Source organism: Streptopelia decaocto (genome assembly GCF_964273445.1).
Source record: "Streptopelia decaocto genome assembly, chromosome: 6".
Lineage (NCBI taxonomy): Eukaryota > Metazoa > Chordata > Aves > Columbiformes > Columbidae > Streptopelia > Streptopelia decaocto.
Window position 1 is genome coordinate 32,545,879 of NC_138660.1, and position 18,840 is coordinate 32,564,718.

General features: G+C 52.9%; 2 protein-coding genes across 3 annotated transcripts in view; one reads left to right on the forward strand and one right to left on the reverse strand.

Moving 5' to 3' along the window:
• Window positions 1-483: 483 nt before the first annotated feature.
• Window positions 484-6,763, forward strand: FTCD (formimidoyltransferase cyclodeaminase; the record flags this gene model as incomplete). The annotated part of the gene is made up of 14 exons (XM_082055890.1): window positions 484-537; window positions 1,314-1,497; window positions 1,879-2,007; window positions 2,192-2,280; window positions 2,531-2,710; window positions 2,799-2,936; window positions 3,316-3,447; window positions 4,107-4,168; window positions 4,898-5,027; window positions 5,139-5,300; window positions 5,742-5,785; window positions 5,865-6,003; window positions 6,391-6,486; window positions 6,677-6,763. 14 exons carry the CDS (start codon window positions 484-486, stop codon window positions 6,761-6,763), a joined length of 1,626 nt encoding a protein of 541 aa, XP_081912016.1.
• A 5,282-nt stretch (window positions 6,764-12,045) lies between these two features.
• Window positions 12,046-18,840, reverse strand: part of COL6A2 (collagen type VI alpha 2 chain) — a 28,614-nt gene continuing 21,819 nt past the window's right edge. The window contains exon 28 of one of the 2 annotated variants that reach the window (XM_082056549.1): window positions 12,046-13,617. In XM_082056549.1, the coding sequence (XP_081912675.1) occupies window positions 13,010-13,617 (608 nt within the window). In that variant the 3' untranslated portion in view covers window positions 12,046-13,009. Of the gene's footprint in view, window positions 13,618-17,482; window positions 18,824-18,840 lie in introns of those variants that run through there. The other variant, XM_082056550.1, reaches the window with a different exon arrangement.

Sequence of the window (18,840 nt, forward strand, 5' to 3'; positions counted from 1 at the left end):
GTTTCCCTGCGCAGGTTCGAATCCTGCTCACAGCGAGAGATTTTACCTGCTTTCCTCGTACCCATGCTGGGGGTCCTGTCGCTGAGCAGGCTCTCCCATCCAGGAGCCACAGTACGATGCTGGGTACAGCAGATGCTTTTCATCATGTGGCATCACTTTCTCCTAGCAATTAATTAACACTGGTGAGTAATTAGTGTTGAAGGCTGGCCCTGGGAAGCATGAGGCACCCTTGTGCCCAGATCTGCTCCAGGCACTGGATCTGCTCCAGGCACTGAATGGCCAGTACCACATTGTTTACCCAAGACCCTTTCTGTCTTCTGACCACAGATCGATGCAGTTAATGAGAAACCCTGGCTCAGGGAAGAGGCAGTAGGTTGTGTGCTGGGAGGTTTTAGCTCCGCAGTTGGATAGGACAGGGCAGGCAACCCACGGTGTGCAAGGAGCTGAGCACAGGGCTGCAGGGTGCACACAGACCCAGGGACCATGGCCAAGCTGGTGGAGTGCGTTCCCAACTTCTCGGAGGGAAATAACAAGGAGGTGAGGGACTGCGTGGAGGGGTGGGTGATGCCAGGGTGCAGATGGCTGGACTGCCCCAGCGAAGCAGCTATGCAGGCAGCATCTGCTGCCAGATTCTGCCTTGCCTCCTTTAAAGCGCTTTGTACCTTTACCTGCCTGGCTAATGCTGAAAATTCTGCAAGGCAGCCCCTGCTCCCTTCTGGCACCCTGGTGAGAAGTGGGGGCTCAGCCTTCCCCCTCCCAACTGCCTGCAGGTTCCTGTAGCACCAGGGCTCGTCTTGGGGCGGTCTGGCATACCCCCTTAGAGAAATATCACTTGCAGTGGTTGTGCCAAAACATGCCAGCCAGGTTAATGGAATCTGTGCTGGGCATCAGTCCCAGGTTGAACTTTGGCCCTGCTGGGGCCAGAGGGGTGCAGCAAACCTGAAATTGCCATAAAACCATTGCTTCCCCCAGGGAACAGGCTTTGCAGAGCCCAATCTGTTCTGAAGCTATTTGTTCTGGAGCTCTCTGATGTGCAGCTGCAGCTGGACATCTCTTCCCCACCACAGCGGATCTGGGGTTCACTGGGAGCCAGGGGTGTCACAAACCCCCTGTGTAGGAATGGGGTGCTTGTGCCTTTGGATCCTGCATTCTCTGCAGCATAGGGCTGCATCCACACCGACCACGGGGTCATCCCCCAACCCACTGCCGGTGGGAAGGGTAAAACTGAGAAAAGTTGTCCCCTACCTTGCAGAGCTGGGGTTGTGGCAGCATCCTGCTGGCTCAGCCTCATTGCCCCCTCCGCTGCCTGCCAGGTGATCGATGCGCTGGGACAGGCCATCTCCCGGACACCGGGCTGCGTGCTGCTGGATGTGGACGCTGGCGCCTCCACCAACCGCACCGTCTACACCTTCGTGGGGTCCCCCGAGGCTGTCGTTGAAGCGGCTCTGAGTGCAGCCCGTGCGGCTGGGCAGCTCATTGACATGAGCCGGCACACGGGTGAGCTTGGGGGCAGCGCAGGAGTTTGTCTGGCACAGAGTATCCCTCAACTGCCCTGTGTGGTTGGCTGTGGGTGAGCTTTGCATAGCTAGACCTAAAATCAGCTGCCAGTGGCCAAGCACGGCATGTCACTGCACCCGCAGCAAGCAGCCCTGCTGGCATGGGTGGTGGTGGGACCGTGCAAAGCTCTTGTGCTCGCCCTTCTAATCCAGAAAGGCTGAATCCCTCATATCCCTGGGCTGGAGTAGATGTCACTGCTGCAAAAACAACTTTCCTTGTGCAGCAGTGCCCAGCCTGCAAAAGAGGCTGGAAAAGGGCTGTCCTTCCTCCTTGTCTGCTTGCTGTTCCCAGTTCCCATCCTCATATCTGCCCCATTACCAGGTGAACATCCCCGCATGGGGGCCCTGGATGTCTGCCCCTTCGTGCCGGTGATGAATGTCAGCATGGAGGAATGTGTCACCTGCGCCAACAACTTTGGGCAGCGCTTGGCAGCCGAGCTGGGGGTGCCTGGTGAGTGCGGGCCAGGAACCTCTGCCCCTCCTGTCCCACTCCACACACTTCCAGTTGCAGTTGTGCACCTTTTGCAGAAGGTTAACTGAATGGGGTTTGCTTGAAAATGGGCAAACCAGACCCTGCTAGACAAGGCACTGCCAGCCCCTGCCTGGTGGTGCTCACCCCTGGCCCTGTCTTGCAGTTTACCTGTATGGAGAGGCAGCGCGGGAGGAGAGCAGGAAAGCTCTGCCCACCATCCGTGCTGGGGAGTACGAGGCTCTCCCTGAGAAGGTGAGCCTGGCAGCGCCCAGCTGGGTGGCAGGGGCCAGGCAGAGCCAAGCCAGACCTCCCCAGCTTTGGGAAGGGTGCCAGGAGCTGGCATAGTCCGCTCACACTGAGAAGAGCTGATGAAACGCTTTGGGTGCTGCTGAACATGGAGGGGGTTGTGGAAGATGCTGGCTGGGGAGGGAGAGGCCATCACCAGGAGGGTGGCTCATGCTGCTTTGGCAGTGCCAGCCCACATGCTCTCCCTTCTCCCCAGCTTGCCAAACCAGAGTGGGCTCCTGATTTTGGGCCCTCAACCTTTGTGCCCCGGTGGGGGGCCACAGTGACGGGTGCCCGGACCTTCCTTATCGCATACAACGTCAACCTGCTGTGCACCAAGGAGCAGGCTCACCGCATTGCCCTCAACATCCGCGAGCAGGGTCGTGGTGCTGACCAGGTACCCCCATGCTGCCAGTGCGCTGGGAGCAGACCTGCTTGTCCAGGTGTCTCCCAGGCCATGCGTTGACCGTGGCAGTTCTCAGCAGCCTGGGCGACTGAAGAGAGTGCAAGGCATCGGCTGGTATTTGGAAGAAGAGAATATAGCCCAGGTTTCAACGAACCTGCTGGACTTTGAGACCACACCGCTCCACGTCGTCTATGAGGAGGTCTGCCGAGATGCAGAGGTGGGTGGCATGGGGCAACCTGCCATGGTTGTTTCAATGGTGGCTTCCCAGAGGATGTCTCCCTCCAAGCTTTTCTTCCCCTCTCTGGGTCAGGCTCTGCTTTATCTCACTCTCAGCTCAGCCAAACTGGGCAGTGTGCTGAATGGCACAAAAACCCCAAAAGCACAAGAACTTGCTGCTAGCCCCCAGCTCTTCCAGTGAAGGCTTTTCCATAAGCTCCCCAGGTCCTAGAAAGGGATGAGGACCAGCAGGCTGGGGTGATAGTGGTACAGAATAGATGGCTTTGGGGACACTCATATGTTAGGTTAATATTTGAACTCCATGATCCAAAAGGTCTTTTCCAACAAAAATTATTCTATGTTTCTGATGTCCTTTGCAGGCACTGAACCTCCCTGTGGTTGGGTCCCAGCTGGTGGGGCTTGTCCCCAAGAAGGCCGTGCTGGACACAGCTGAGTTTTACATCAAGAAGGAAAAACTCTTCATCCTGGAGGAGGAACAGAAGATCAGGCTGGTAATGTGGCTCCTCCTGGTACCAAGATAAGGGTGGGGTGAGAAAGACAGAGCCCCCTGCCCCCTTCCCCTGCCAGCCTCCCAGAGTGGCACTGAGCAGAGATTTGGGACCACATAAGCCCCCCGGTGTGACACTTATCTCCAGGGATGGTGCTTGGCAAGCTGTGAGGGCACAGCTAGTGGGACGAGTTGCTTTGTTGTCCTGAGGATGCCGAGATGCTCAGGGAGCAGACACCCCTCCCAGAGCATGGGCAGCAGCTGCCCGCTTGCCTGCATGGAGGTCAGGAAGGGAAAGAGATCTCACCAGAACTCAAGGGCAGCGAGTGGCTTCATGGGAAAGTGCCCCAGGACCAGCATAAGCTGGAAACAAGGAGACAGACTCTGCTTTTCAGCTGCAGGAGGGAGGGGCTTTTCTACCCTATGGGGAACAGGCTAGATAAGAACAAGCTAATTATTTATCCAGTTTCCAGTCGTGTGTAGGCGGCCACACACCGACCCTAGGTCTGGGATGGGCTGGTGACACAGGTTGTTCTTACCCTGGGTGGTGGCCCTAGCAGCAGTGTCTTAGGGTGGGATCACCCATGGTTAATTAACAGCAGGGAATGAGGATGCAACAGAACTTACTGCGATGGGCTGACGTGGCGGTGCTGAACTTTGCAGGTGGTCAGCCGGCTGGGCCTGGACTCCCTGTCTCCGTTTCACCCCCGGGAGCGCATCATCGAGTAGGGACCCCCATCCTGCTTCTCCTCATGGTGCCCATCCCTGCCGGGATGGAGGGATCCTACTGCCTACATCTTGCACTCAGCTTGTTTCGGGAGTCATGCCTGCACCCATCTCCTCTTCACACCCAGGGGACATCTCTGCTGGGTGCTGGGCAGGCACAGGGTGGACCCTGTTCTCAAATGCTGATGGTTGTGAACATGGGGTGGGGGGGCTCCAGGTCACTTGAGCAGGCAGCAGGGACAGGTTTTGTAGCCAAAGTTGAACATGCATGTGTTAAATCCTCCAGCCCCTCCTTAGCCCAAATTTCTCTGGCTTACATGTTGACCTCCAAGTACAGACTCTGTGCTGCAGCACTTAGTGTAAAATGCACGTCTGCAGGGGAAGAGGAAACCTCAATCAGGACATGTGCTTTAAGTCCTTGTTGTTCCCCAGGGACATGGCTGCAGGCGTGTTTCTGTCCCACCAAATGCCATTTGCATGGTCCCACCCTGTCTAATGCAGAGCAAGCCCCCACACCACCGGGACACCTGCTCCCCATCTGTCCCCATCGGGCTCCTTGTCCTCTCCCTCACCCTCCTGCTGGGTTTTTTGGGCTAGCCCCCTTCCCAACCAGCTGCAGAGCCAAGGGATGGATGAAAACCTGTTGGTGAGGGCAGTGCCGGGTGAGAAGTGGTGGTGGATGTCCTTGCACCTGGGGGGCTCTGATCCATGAGGCCGCTGTGCCGCAGGTACCTGGTGCAGGCAGGAGAGGCGGACGGGGGGCTGGTGGCCAAGCCGCTGGGCGCCTTTGTGCGAGCAGTTGGTGGAAGATCAGCAGCACCGGGAGGAGGCTCTGTGTCTGCAGCCGCGGCTGCCCTGGTATGTGCCCCACACCAGGATGGGGTCCCTGCCTGCCTAGGGGGGTCCTCTGTGGTCCCCCAAGGGGCTCCGGGTCCTGCTGGAGGATTTACCTCTGTGCCCTCATCGCAGGGAGCAGCGCTGGGCTGCATGGTGGGGCTGATGAGCTATGGGAAGCGGCAGTTTGAGGAGCTGGACCCCATCATGAGGAAGCTGATCCCCTCCTTCCACCAGGCCATGGACGAGTTGGTGGCGATGGTGGATGCTGACTCCCGTGCCTTCAGCAGCTACATGGTGAGGTCCCACTGGTGGCAGACATCTTGTGGGGAAGTGGGGGCTTTTCCAGCTGGGAGGGGGCTGGCATTGCTGTGCCCCAGCATCCTTAGGAACAGGTCTGCGGCCCTGGTCCAAGCCAGGGCCAGGGAAAGGGACATTGTCACCTAATGGAGGTTTGCAAGAGCATGGGAACTATGTGGTCTGCCCTGGCCCCTGGTGCAAGGTATGTGGGGTCTTGGTGCAAATGGCAGCAAATTTGAGGGCAGTAAAACACTGGCATAGGTTGATGCCCCATCCCTGGAAACATTCAAGGTCAGGTTGGACAGGGTTCTCAGCAACATGATCTAGCTGAGCATGTCCTTGCTCATTGCAGGGGGATAGGACTAGATGACTTTCGAAGGTCCCTTCCGACCCAAACTACTTCATGGTTCTATAAAATCTGGTTTTCTTTGCCTACAGGAAGCTATGAAGCTGCCAAAGGGCACCCCTGAAGAGCAGGAGAGGTGAGCTAGGCTGGTGGTGACGTGCAGCCTGGGGGACCATGGCCACCCTGTGCTCACTCTGGGGCTGTCTCACCCTCAGACGCACGGCTGCCATGCAACAGGGGCTGAAGACAGCTGTGAGGGTGCCCTGTGCCCTGGCAGAGAAGGTGAGCGGGCTCTGGCCTGCTCTGAAGGACCTGGCACGCCACTGCAACATGGCCTGCAAATCTGACATCCAGGTACAGCCCTGAGCTCAGGCGCTGCCGCAGCTGCGGCTTTGCAGGCTGCCAGGCTCACCGCTAGTCCCTGCAAGGTGTCCCATCGTACCCTGGCTTCTGGGATGCACCTCTCCAGCCGCGCTTCCCAAATTGGCCAGTGGTTTCCACTCACTAGCTTTTGGCAGCTTGCAACCCTTGCAGGAGAGTAGACCTCTACCAGCAATTCCCACCTGTGCGGCAGTTCCCACTGCTGGAGCCACATTCTGAAAGCACCGTGTTGTAAAGCGTTGCATGCCGCTGGGTCACAGGGAGTGGGAGTCCTGCAGTGTGAGGTTCTGCCCTGCTGCAGGACCCATGTGCTGATGCTCTAGTTCAGCAGGAGAGCTTCTTGCAAGCCTCTTGTCCTAGGTGGGAGCCAAAATGCTGGAAGCGGCTGTGTTCGGAGCTTACTTCAACGTCATGATCAACCTAAAAGACATAAAGGATGAGAAGTTCAAGCTTGCGGTAAGCAGGGGCCGTGTGTATGCCCTGGACATGGTGATGACGATGAAATGGGACAGAGATGAAGCCTCTGTGACTCCTCGTGCCCAGACATCCACTCCCTTTGCCACCAGTGGGATGTGTGGGGTGGTTGGTGGATGGCTCTTCTGTCCTGTTGAGTGGCAAAAGATGCACCTTCTCCCTCTCTATGCAGATGTCACAGAAGATCTCAGGGCTGCTGGAGGAGGCAAAGCAAGGCTTGGCGCTCGTGCTGGCACTGCTGGAGAAGCGGGTGGCCTGAGAGGGGCTCAGGAACGGCCCAGCTGCTCTGCAGCAGCAAATACAGCTGGGAAACACACTGAACCCTGCCTGGGCTACTTTGGTATCCACCTTGGGAGAGCTGCTCTGCTCAGGCAGATCCTGGCATCATGTCCCCTGCTGGCCTTTCCCTGCCAAGGGTGATTTTTGCTGTCTTGGGCTCGGACCCCAGTCTCCATCCCCAAATCCTTGGAGCAGAGGAGCTGGCTGGGCTGGCAGTGCTTGGGTCATACGGGTCCCAACAGAGAGGACATCAGGGACCCCATGGCACTGCCCAGGAGAAGACCCCAGTGCATGTGCACCTCCTGGCCCTGCACACCCCTGTATGTTTCTGTGCCCAGAAAACTCCCCGGGACACCTCCCTGCCCACAGGGCTGGGGCAAGACCTGGCACAGTCCCTTTCTGCAAGGTGCCTTTTTGATGCTGCATGACAAGACCAGCCTGGCATATTGCTCACTGGACTGGGAAGGGAGTGCTGCCAAACACAGAGCAGCACTGGGGTGTTAGCGGGAAGATAGAGATGGGACAGGAGAACCTCTGTCTCCTCCTCATAGACCCCCCCCAAGAGGAAGATCTGAGCATCAGGGCATCCAGCCCTACCTCCTGTCACTGTTGAACAGGTTTGATGACAGATATTGCCTTCTCCACCCACATACCACGGCAGCACCCTGAGCACTGCCACAGGGAGCCATTAGCTGGATGCTGAGCCCCGCTGTCCCACAGCAGTGCCTGCGGGAGGGCAGCCCCCTGGCACCCTGCCCCATGCTGGGTTCACAGAGGGGACGCCTGACTCACCTCATCACCTGACACCCGGAGGGGAAAATCACCACCCTTCATTCCCTGTTTTTATCAGCCCTGTGGGACCTTTGTACCAGCTGGGAGCGGTGTGTTGACGTTTCCCGTGTGCCCATGGTGACGGTGCTGGGAGCGGTGCGGCTGGTTCCACCTCTTGGCAGTGTCACCCCTGCCCGCTGCACCCCTCCTCACCCGGGGCCGGGCTCTATTTAATGGGTGCCTGCCACCCTGAGAGAGCCGTGCCAAGGACAGTGAGCAGGGATGTGGAACCCCAACTCAGGTGAGGAGCCGTGGGGCCAGGTAGGGCTGCGGGTACCACGCAGCCATTGGGGCTTGGAGAGAGGCAACTGCCTCGGGCACCTGGGGGGGATGCCCTGCGTACTAAAGGGGAGTGGGGCATCGTTTTTGAGGAGGGGATAGACTGGGAGGGTGGGCAGGTACACCAGGTCCCTGCATTGCGTTGTCCGAGGAGAGCTCTGCTCTGCTCCCTAACAGTTCCCTCTTCTTCCTAGGTGCACCCGGAGGGGTGCCACCACCACAAGTCCAAATTTGCCCACCTGCTGCTCCAGGATGCCCTTGTCCCAGCGCTCCAGCAGGTCCCTGCCCTGGCTACCCTCCCGTGCCACCTAGCGCCCCTGGAACCTGTCCCCCAGGACACCCAGGTGGCTATCCCTGTGGCCCCTCTCCACCTGGCCCCTGCCCGCCGGGGCATCACCCGCCTGGCCCCTGCCCGCCGGGGCATCACCCACATGGGCCCCCCCCGCCGGGGCATCACCCACATGGGCCCCCACCGCCGGGGCATCACTCCCCAGGCCACCACCATCATGGGCATCACTCCCATGGGCACCCCCATCCAGGACCACCGGGGTGCTCACCATGCCCCCCTGGCTGCCATGAGAAGCACCACGAGAAGCACCACAAGAAGCACAAGAAGAAACACAAGAAGCAGCACCATGGAGGCAAGGTAAGAACAAGGCTGCAGCGGACCCTTCCAAATCTCTGCTGCGGTCCTCCAGACCCCCTCTAACATGCCACAGCATCCCACCTGGGCAGCTGGGGGTCCCCTCAGCCACCCTGCAGAGCAGACTGCCAGCACCCCAGTGGCTTTTGTTAGACTCCTGTTTGGTTAACAAACAGGCAAGCATGAGTCATTTCAAGCGAGCCTTTTGAAGCATGACCCCTGAAATTCTTGAAGCCATTTGCACCAGTGACACAGCCCAGGGTGCACCAGGTGGCGTGTTAAATCCCAGGACTTTGTCCTACTCACCCAAGAGCAAGTCACACCTCTGTAAAGGACACAGGCTCCGTGCCCTGCAGCAGAGGAGCAGTTCAGCTCCCGCCTAAAAAACAAACAAAACAGCAGAACAGATAACCAAAGAACCCCTCCACAGAAAAAAACAAAAAAGGGAAAAGTGATTTCCTGTGCCAAGAGTTGATGCTGCAGAAAGCGCCATTCCAGGGACAGGTGTCCTCCAAGAGAAGGTCTGAGTGAGGAGCTGCTAAACAAAACCACAGTTTTGGTAGGAGCATTTCCCAAACAGAGCAAACCGTCAGCTCCTCTCACTTGTAATGGCTGTGTGATGATCTGCCTTGATGTTTGCCCTCGCTGGGAGGGAGCAGGACCCTTCTGAAGTTTGCTTAACTGGCCAGGATAAGCTTGTAAAATATTAATTTAAAAAAAAAAAAAAGCAGCCCTCCCACGATATGCTCATAATTATATTCTCCAAGCAGAAAAATAATGGCTCCAAACTCTAAACCGTGGTTTGTAACAGCATTGCAACAAACATTGCGGTGATGTTATTAGCAGCTGTTTTACGTTCAAGTCAATGTGTCCCGGCCAGGGTTTGCTGTCTGCAGTTGTCGTGCTGCGCTGACTCTCATACAGGCTTACCCTCCGCATGACCCCTGGGGATTAATTACCCGCTAATTGCCAGCTGGCAATCCAGCCAGCCTGCAAACCTGAGGGCACCCCTTTTGCTGGGGTGCAAAGGTACCTTGGGAGAGGTGGGTCTGCAGCCACCGCTGCTGCAGGCTCAACCTGCCCCCACCTGGGCACTGGGAACGCGCACCCACCCCAGGATCACTAACATGCATCAGAAATGGTGTGAAAGATGGTTGTTTCTGTACTACCTTAAAGTTGTGTTGTCTCCTCCAGCACTCCAGCAGCAGCTCCAGCAGCAGTTCTGACTCAGACTGAAGATGACATCTCCCACCTGCACAGCGGTGAAGTGATGAGACATGAAACTGGACGCCCCACAGGAAACACCTGCATGTTGCTCCTCTCCTTTCCCCTTCCTCTTAGAGCAGCGTTTTACCTGCTGAGTGATTTTCTTGGTTTTAGCCTGTAAATTCTCTCCTCTGTCATTTGGAAGAGCCTGCTGAAGTCCATCCCTGAGGCTGCAGGTAGCCGCACAAGGAATATCATGTGCTAGTTTGCAGTCAGCTGGTGTCTGTGTGTTTTTTTTCCTGTGCAATGATGCTGGCTTCTAACGTGGATCACATCACCCATAGAAGTCCTTAAATTTCATGTGAACTTTCCCAGTTGTAGAGGAGGGGCTGGCTGGGGAATGCCATAGCTTTCCCTTGCTGAGCTGTACACCTTGGCATCCTCCATGCCAGGGTAATGTAAGGAACATTTAGCGAAGAACTGTTGTTTTTACATAGCTGAGGACCTGGTGCCTGACCCCAGCAGGGGGGAAGGACTGAGACACATCGGACTATGAATTTCTTAATGTAATACACAGTCTCTTCCCAGAATATGTACTGACACCTGTATACACACCGATACCTGTATATTGATACGTTAATTTAGGGGGAAGTGTACTCAAAGTACCAGGAATCCATATCTTCAATAGATTGATAAGGGGAAGGGTATTGTGTGCATTGGGATAGTCTGTAAACCCTGAAGTACCCAACCAATGGGGAACAGGGGAGGGAAATTGCGGCCAGGATTTTGGGGAGATATAAGCAGGGGCTTTTTGCCCTATTAGGTGTGCCTGCCTTTAGGTTTTGCAAAATCGTTATTACAATATGCTTTGCTGAGAGATCCTGCCTGAGCCTATTATATTTGCAAAAGAATTGTTTCCTACAGTAATAATTAGCAAGAAAAAGTAGCGAGCTCTCCTGAAGCCCCTGGGCCATAGAACTGTGGCACGCTGGGAAAGGTAAAGAGCTTGGCAGTGCTTTAACCACAGCCATTTTAACACTAGACTGCTTTTGCTGTTTAATTTTGTTTTGTCATGGCTCAAAAGGCCCCTTCCCAGCCCTGTTATCATGAAGGCTTTGATGCCAGCCGGTGTGACTGGCTGCTGGACCCAGTGGCACAAACACGAGCAGCTCACTGTGGCAGTGGGAATCTCCAGAAGAGGTGGCACAGCCCATCTTACCCAGATTTGCCACCAGCACAGCCTTGTTCTGTGCATGCTGGGGCAGCGCGGTTTCACTCCAGTGGCTCCTCTCTGGATGCAGTTGTGCTTTGTCCTGTGGCCCTCAAAACTACCCATCAGCTTTCCTTATCAAAGGAGGGAACATAGAATGGAATCATAGCATCACTTCAGTTGGAAGAGACCCTCAGGATCATCGAGTCCAACCATAACCTAACTCTAGCAATAAACCACATCCCTAAGAGCCTTGTCTAAACGCCTTTTAAATCCCTCCAGGGATGGTGACTCCACTGCTACCCTGGGCAGCCTGTTCCAATGCCTGACAACCCTTTCCATGAAGAATTTTTTCCTAATATCCAATCTAAACCTCCCCTGGCACAATCTGAGGACATTTCTTCTTGTCCTATCACTTGCTACCTGGGAGAAGAACATGTGGCAGTGACGCTGCAGCACATGTGGCCACAGGTCCCCACCACCATGCTCTTCACTGCAGCTCCTCTGCACCTGTTTCTGGGGTCTCCTATGGACAACCCAGGTCCTGCCCAGCCTCTCCTCCCCATCCCACCTCCACCACCATGCACATGAACTTACAGAAACATTCCCATCCTTGGAGGGTTCCCCTGCTCCATCATCCTTGGATGCCAGAGTGGGCTGAAGAAAGCTTGGGTAAGCCAGACTCAGGTACAATTCCATCTTCATGATGGGGAAAGGTGCAGTCCCCTCAAAGAGGGGCACCTGAGCTCTTCCCACCCGTGAACAGGTGAAGAAGATGAAGCAGGTGAAGAATGAAGACACAGTCTCTGTTGTGCTGAGTGATCATGGTCTGAATGGGCACTGTGGGGGTACCGGGGCCAGGGGTGAGAGCTGGAGAAGCCCCATAAGCATCTTGTGGTCCCTCAGGTCCTCAGTAGTGCCCTGTGACCTCAGTGCTGCAGGGACCCCTGGCCTTGTGCTCCAGCATTTGTGAAGAGAGGCAGAACACAAACTTATCTGGGCTTATCAGCTTAGCACCAGGAGAATCAGCTGCTCATTAAAAATAATTTGAAAAAAAAGAGACAAACTACAGAATAAAGAGGCTTCTTCAAAATAGGGTGAAAAGAGTTTGTTTATTTTTGCAGACTGCACAATTCAAGTCCAAATCTAGGCATCGCTCAGCAGATACCGGTGGGAAGAAGGCACCATGGTTGCTTTGAGCACATTGGGATGACAGGGAGGCAGCTCCAGAGGCTGCCCAGTATTTTGTGAGATGCTGGGAGGCATGCTGACCCTCTCAGCCAGCATTTTGGGTGCAGTAATAAATGAACAGGTTGTGATGAAGATCAAAATGGCAGAAGGAAGCAAGGGAGATATGGCCCACAGGAAAATTAAGATCTTGAAGAAGATCTATGAAATTTAGGATAGACAAAAAGCCCAAAAGGAGCACATGCAGACAACTGTAGAAGGCGGCAAAACCTCTCACTATCCCATTACTCCTGGAAAAAGAGGAGCATGCCATGCATAATGAAGGCAAACCGCTGACCATTTCAAGCCGCATGTGTTGTGTCATAAACTCAATTGATTCTCAGAGCAAAAAGTGCTGAGAGAAAAGAAAGGATGAGACAATCTGGAAAAGGGTTTGCGAAGGACTGGGGGATGTCACAACCATAAAGCTCCTCACAGGATGCTGAGGGTTATTGAGAGTGTTTGAAAACTAGAGATGATCATTTGTCCTACTACACTGGAAAGGTTTCTCTCTTGTCTGACAAGCCCTCCTAGGCTTACAGCACGTATTCAAGGCATGGCTTAGTGCACGTAAAGCTTTACAGAAGTACGTCGTATGGCTCTGTATCCTGCTTTGATTTTGGTTTTAATTAGCACCATAAATGTAAGATACATGACTTTTCATCATGAAAATCCAAAAAGAGCTCTGGATTTTGGCTAGAAAGGAGCACCCAGAAGGCAGCTTGTTCTGGGCCAGCTCAGAGATGCTAGCAACCATACAGAAGGAAGAAAATGAAATGGGTAATATCAAGGGTGTGTATACTGGTGAGAAGAGGACATGTGCACTCCATTTAACATATCCACCTAATGAACCTGTCAAAGAAGCTGGGCTGGGAGAGGCTGTCATAGTCCTTCTCCCGGAAGATAGCTGCCCGGTCCCCGAGGCCAAGCTTTAGCAGGACATCCATGTCTACATCACTCCCAAGAGCCACTACTGTGGGCATGACATCTTGCTTCTTCATGGAGTTGATGGCCTCCTCGAGGTTCTTGCTTCCCGTGATGCCATCAGTGATGAAGACAAAGGAGAGCTCAGCGTTGCGCCGGGCGAGCCGCTGCCCATTTCCTGGGCTGAGCACGATGTTGTTGATGGCGTGTATGATGGCTGACCCGATGTTGGACGATGAGTCCAGGTACTTGATCTGTGCCAGGGCGTCCGAGATTTCCGTCAGGTTGTACGTCAATGGGAAGACCACGTTCTGGTCCCTCTCACTGCCGTACTGCAGAAGCGCAATTCGGGCATTCATGTTGTCCGTGTCGCTTCTGGCCAGCGTGAGCTGTCGGGCCACCTCCTCCACAAAGCGGTGGGCCTTGTGGAAATTCTGCTCCCCGATCCTTTCAGAGCCATCGAGCAAGAAGACGACATCAACAGGGCGCTGTGTGCACTGGGCCACTGCAAGCTCTGCAGGAGAAAGAAGACAAGAGTTGGGAGCATGAGATAGCCTACAGGATAAGGCTTGAGCTTGACTCAGGCAGTCTGGGCCAGAGTTGCCTCTGTGCATCTTTGTCCAAAGAAGGACCAGCCCCACTCTGCTGCCAAAGCCTGCCTTTGCAGCTGGTAATGTGCGTGGTTTGCTTATGATGCCCTCAGCTCCTAGGCACTAGGTCTTAATGAATATTAATTCTGGGGCCTATGACAGACCTCCATGAGATTAGACCGGTCTGTGCATTTCAGTCCCAGAGTTACATCCCCCTTCTAACAGCAGTGCCCAGCTCTTATCTGTAACAGGACTATCCAGAGATTAATAGCAGGCAGTGTCTACAAACCTCTTGGTTACTTCTAGAGAGTGGTTTACTTTCAAAGTTATTCTTCACACCCAGATTTGTAGGACGAAAGCTGTTTTCATACCTCTCACCCAGATTAGTTTAATCAGCAGCAGTCACTAATTCCTGAAGAGTTTACAAAGATTGGGTCATATGGCTGGCAAACAAGACTATCCTTTTTGATGCACCTGTATGTAGTAAAGCAGCTTTTGTAATATATAACAGACTAATATTTGAGGGAAACACAGTGGGACATTGTTCTTCAGTCACTCAGAACAGCACATGTCCACAAAGGGGGCATATGAATATATACAGTAAATGAACTCAGAAAAAGAAAGAGACATTAAAGAACATTCTTTGGAGATAGCTGTTAGTTAGGGACCATTACGCTGTTCCTTTGCAGTAGTTATGTGAATGACATTTGGTGTTCCTCTGTGTGCACTGCTTCTCTAAAAAACACTTCCATTATTGCACTGTTGAATTTTCTTCTTCTTCTTCTTCTTCGAGTTTCCTTCTCTGCTGAAAGCACTGGTCAGGAATATGATTGCAACAGCAGTATTGATTTGTGATGTACACTCTGCAGCTGGCCACCCCCTGAGTTGGCAGCAGGGCAGTGGCCTCATCACTGTCAAGCAATTCTGTGGCTCTAAGATTGAATCTTGAAAGGGTGAAGACCTGGAGCTGATGTCATGTTGTGCTGCATGACTGGCAAGGAATAAAAGATTCTGGAGCAGCCCCAGCATCCATCTCTGGAAATGAGGGGTAACTTTTGAGACAGCAGTTGAATTTCTGTGCTATGAGCAAATCCAACTTGGCAAATTGCTTCCTCAGTGCTGAATGCTGTCAGACCTGGGTTCAGCATGGTGGGGTGCTGAACCGGCGTAATTCCTTGTATGAGGGGAGCAACAAATGGATCACCATTTAGTACATTAATACTATGTGTGTAGTCAACACTTGGGAAATGGCAAAGTTATATTTTAAGCAAAATAGATACATGCACTCTTGAGACTACAGAGACAGTGTCCAACGTGAATCCAGTGGCACAAGACAGTCTAGCAGGAGCTCTGATGGTGGTACTGTTGAGCTCGCAGACTATTTGTCACCACTTCCATCAATGACAAAACAGTCAAAGCTGATGCAGGAACTTCTGCTGGTACTTGTGATTTAACCTAACTTGTTAGACTTTGCAAAAGTCCATGTTTTTTTCTGTATCATGTTTCCTGACCTTGTAGACCGACAATTCTCCTTAGCCCACACTGTAAAACATATCTACAATGATGACAAGCCTTGAATGGTGCTTACTGTACACTGTCTTACAGTGAACAACAGGACTCTGCAATGCCAGTTCTGACTGCAGCAGAAACTAATTTCCAAGCAATGCTTTTTTGCCCATGAGTTTTTTGAATATAGCATTTAAAAATTTAACTGTGATACTCCACTCCTTTGAAGCATTAACAGTATGTACTCACCTCTGCCCAGCCTTCTTTGAGAAATGTTGTTTAAAGGTACATGGATGCTGCAGTTCCTGGTGTGCAGGTGCTGCTGCCACAAGGGTACTTTGCCATGGCAGCAGCTACACCCCCGGTCCTCACCTGCTCTGTGCAGTTGTGGAAGAGGAAAGGAAGGCATGTTCCTTGCAACCACACATCCCAAAATCTATATAGGGGTCTGCAAAAGCAGGTGGAAGCGAGCGAGTGCGGGTGAGGGGGGCATATCGTGTTGGAGAAGTGTTACCAGTCCGCCTCTCCCAATGCTTGTCAAGTTGTAATCATGTTTCTTGAGATGACAAACAAGATCCACCTGCCACCCACATGATCCAAAGCAAGCCTTGAGAGCTCCTAGTTAAGCAGACCACAGCTGAGAGCAGCATCGTTCCATGGAGCTTTAGCGAGAGCATCACGTACGTGTGGCTCTCCAGGCGGCCTCTACTGCAGGAGCACTCCCTGGAGACACACCACTTGCTGCTCAGGAGAGGGCTGCCTTTGTGCTGTGTGATAAGATGCCTTTACATAGGACTCAACCCACAGAAAAGTAACTGCTGCAGGGCAGCACAGCAAAACCTCGGGTTTGTCCCTCTCAGTGTCACGCTTTGATTGCTGCTTGTTTCTGGGAGGCCGAGGGCTTGAGCGCCCTTTTCTGCAGCAAGGAACAAGATTCTCGTCCTTAAGTAGGAGATCAGCTCTGAGAGGCACCACCACAAATTAGGCCAACTAAAATCTTCACATCATGCTTTTAACTGGAGCACTTGTCCATCTCACGCAGCTCACAGCAAGGCAGGGAGGCCTGCAGCTCCCTGTACTGCATACCGTGTGCTAGGACACAGCTGAGGACATCTAACAGCACAAAAAGCAGAAATACCATGGATTTTCTTGCCATTAGCAATGCATCTAGTTATGGGCTTGTGCAGAGTGACCCCACCCATTCACATCATGTTCCTGCTGCTTCTTAAACCTGGGTAACTTGTATTTCCTCCCTTGTTTCACAGTGTTGACAGTGGAGGTGAAAGTGACAGATGGGGACTGACTTCCCAGCCCTTTCACAACCCCTCCTATTTCTTTGTAGAGGTGGTGTCTGTCCTTTCCCCAACCCCTGATCTGTGTCCTTCCCTTGCCCAAGAGCTTCACTGGAAGAACTGCTGCTGTGATGAAATCTGGTTTTATCAGAGGGGTTAGCAAAACACCACTACACTTACTTGCCTCTGTCTAACAAGGGCCAACGCAAACACTGCTCAGGCAAAGAGACTTTTTATCTCTCCTTTCCCCCTCTCCCCATCCCCCATAACAAGCGGAAGGTTTTTGAGAGGTCAAAAACTTTCAATTTTGCACTGCTTTGCTAGGAAATATTTCCAAAGGAAATGAAATAAACAGCCACTGCGTGATGAGGTCTAAACCCCCTCTGCTGAAGACTTGCTGAATCCTCATCTTGTTCAGCAAGATGTCCCAGCCCTGAGATGTTCCCTCCAGATCAGTGTTTCTTTGGGGCTTTTCCTCTAGCATCATGGCTGGAGCTGCTTAACTACTCTGAGTTCAGACACCTGCTACTTTTGGGGTAAAAATGAAAACAGAGTAGGGGGCTTGGCACAGACTATCTGGAATATGTGGATTACAACCAGACACTAGCATCTGGACTCAGACACCTCATCCTTTCGCCTGCACCTAAAACTCTGAGCACACCATTTAAAGCTCTCTGAACAATTTTCCCTTCATTATATTCCAACAGCAGAGTTTTCTGGGCTCCCTGTCCCTATAGACTGGGAGCAAAATGTGCTGAAACCTTGGGAGAAAGACTGCTTTTGTGCAGGATGTCAGACCCGCTCATGTGCTGAGCGACACAAACACCTCCCCTGCGTACCTGTCACCAGATGCCTTCTAGCCTTGTCAGCTGGCAAGCCCCAGATGCTGAAAACACTGCAAGAAGCTCCAGCTCCTGTGCCTGAGCTTGGCAACTGGCTCCACTTTGCACCCCTGGAAACATTACCTCCTGACCACATTTTTGAAGACCGTACATCTCCCTTCTGCCCATTAAATATGACATTTGCTCAGTATACTTTATTGTGATAATACCATGTCAGTTAGAGAGGCTGCAAAATTCACTTGCTGGCAGTAAACACTTCTACTCTTGTGTCTGCACACAAAATGCTGTTTTCTTTTCTCACAGCTTGAGAGGGCAGTAGTTTTTCTGGAGGCAGGAACGACAGCCACCTGCCCAACCTTCTGTGAAAACCAGGGGCAACTGAGCTCATGGAAATATCACTCCTTCTCTAAACGTACGTACCCGCAGTACAAGTGGTCGGTCTGTGGTCTCTCTGAACCAAACTAGCACTGGGCATGGATTGAATGGGTTATACTACAAGTTTAAATACTTGCTTTTAAATAGCTCATGTAATGTATCACAGAGGTTTGACTGTGCAGTCAAGGATTTTTGCTTTGGACTGCCTGGTCCTACATAAACTCTACATCTTGGATATGAACAGGTACATGTTGCTCATTAAGACAGAAGAAACACAAAGGTACAAGCAGAGAAAAAGGCAGAGAGAGCTCATACAGCTTCTGAGAGAAGCACTGCCCAGGTTTTAGTGCTCTCAATGGAAAGCCAGGCTTGCCCCCTCTCCCATACTGTTAGCTCTTTCCCCTCAAAATTCCCAGCTGCCCATTAAATGATTGTACAGGGACACTCACTATGGAAAGAGGAGATGCACCTTGCTTTGCCAGTCTTGGCACACAAGTGGTTTGCATGAAGCGAACCCCCACGGTAACCCAGCGAGAGGATGCAAAAGATGCTTCAGAAGCGGTCAGCAAATATACATGTAGGAGACACGCTGGAGAAAGCTGCCATGCTCACCAGCCAGCCAAGCCAAAGAGGATTGTCCCTTGTGTCACATCACCAGCTGACCTCAACCAAGCCATTTCACTACCTGTGTTTCTCCTAAACTAAAAGCATCTACCAATGTACCTGTCCCCTCTGCCAAACAAGCACTCCAGGAAAGACAATTACAACCTCCGCTCAACCTCTGCCTCCACCCACTTCATGCGATCTCTAACGGAGATGTCAGCAAAGCCCTAGCACGGTTTCTGGGTCCCCCACAATCTCGCTGTGCACCATTTTGAAGGTGTCAATGAACAAGTCCATCCACTCTTGACGCTCATTTCCAGTGGCAAACTTGGCTTTTTCGGCGGTAAAGGCCAAGGTGGCCACCAGCTGGGTGTACATGCTGGGGTCCTGGGTTTCCCGCGTGGAGTTTAGGAACTGGGCGATCGAATGTATGGTGCTGGGGAAATCTATGTTGACTCCCTCTTCCATGGGGCGGAAAATAAGTGGATTTACGTTCCCAGGGTTCCTGTCATCTGCAAGTGAGCGTCAA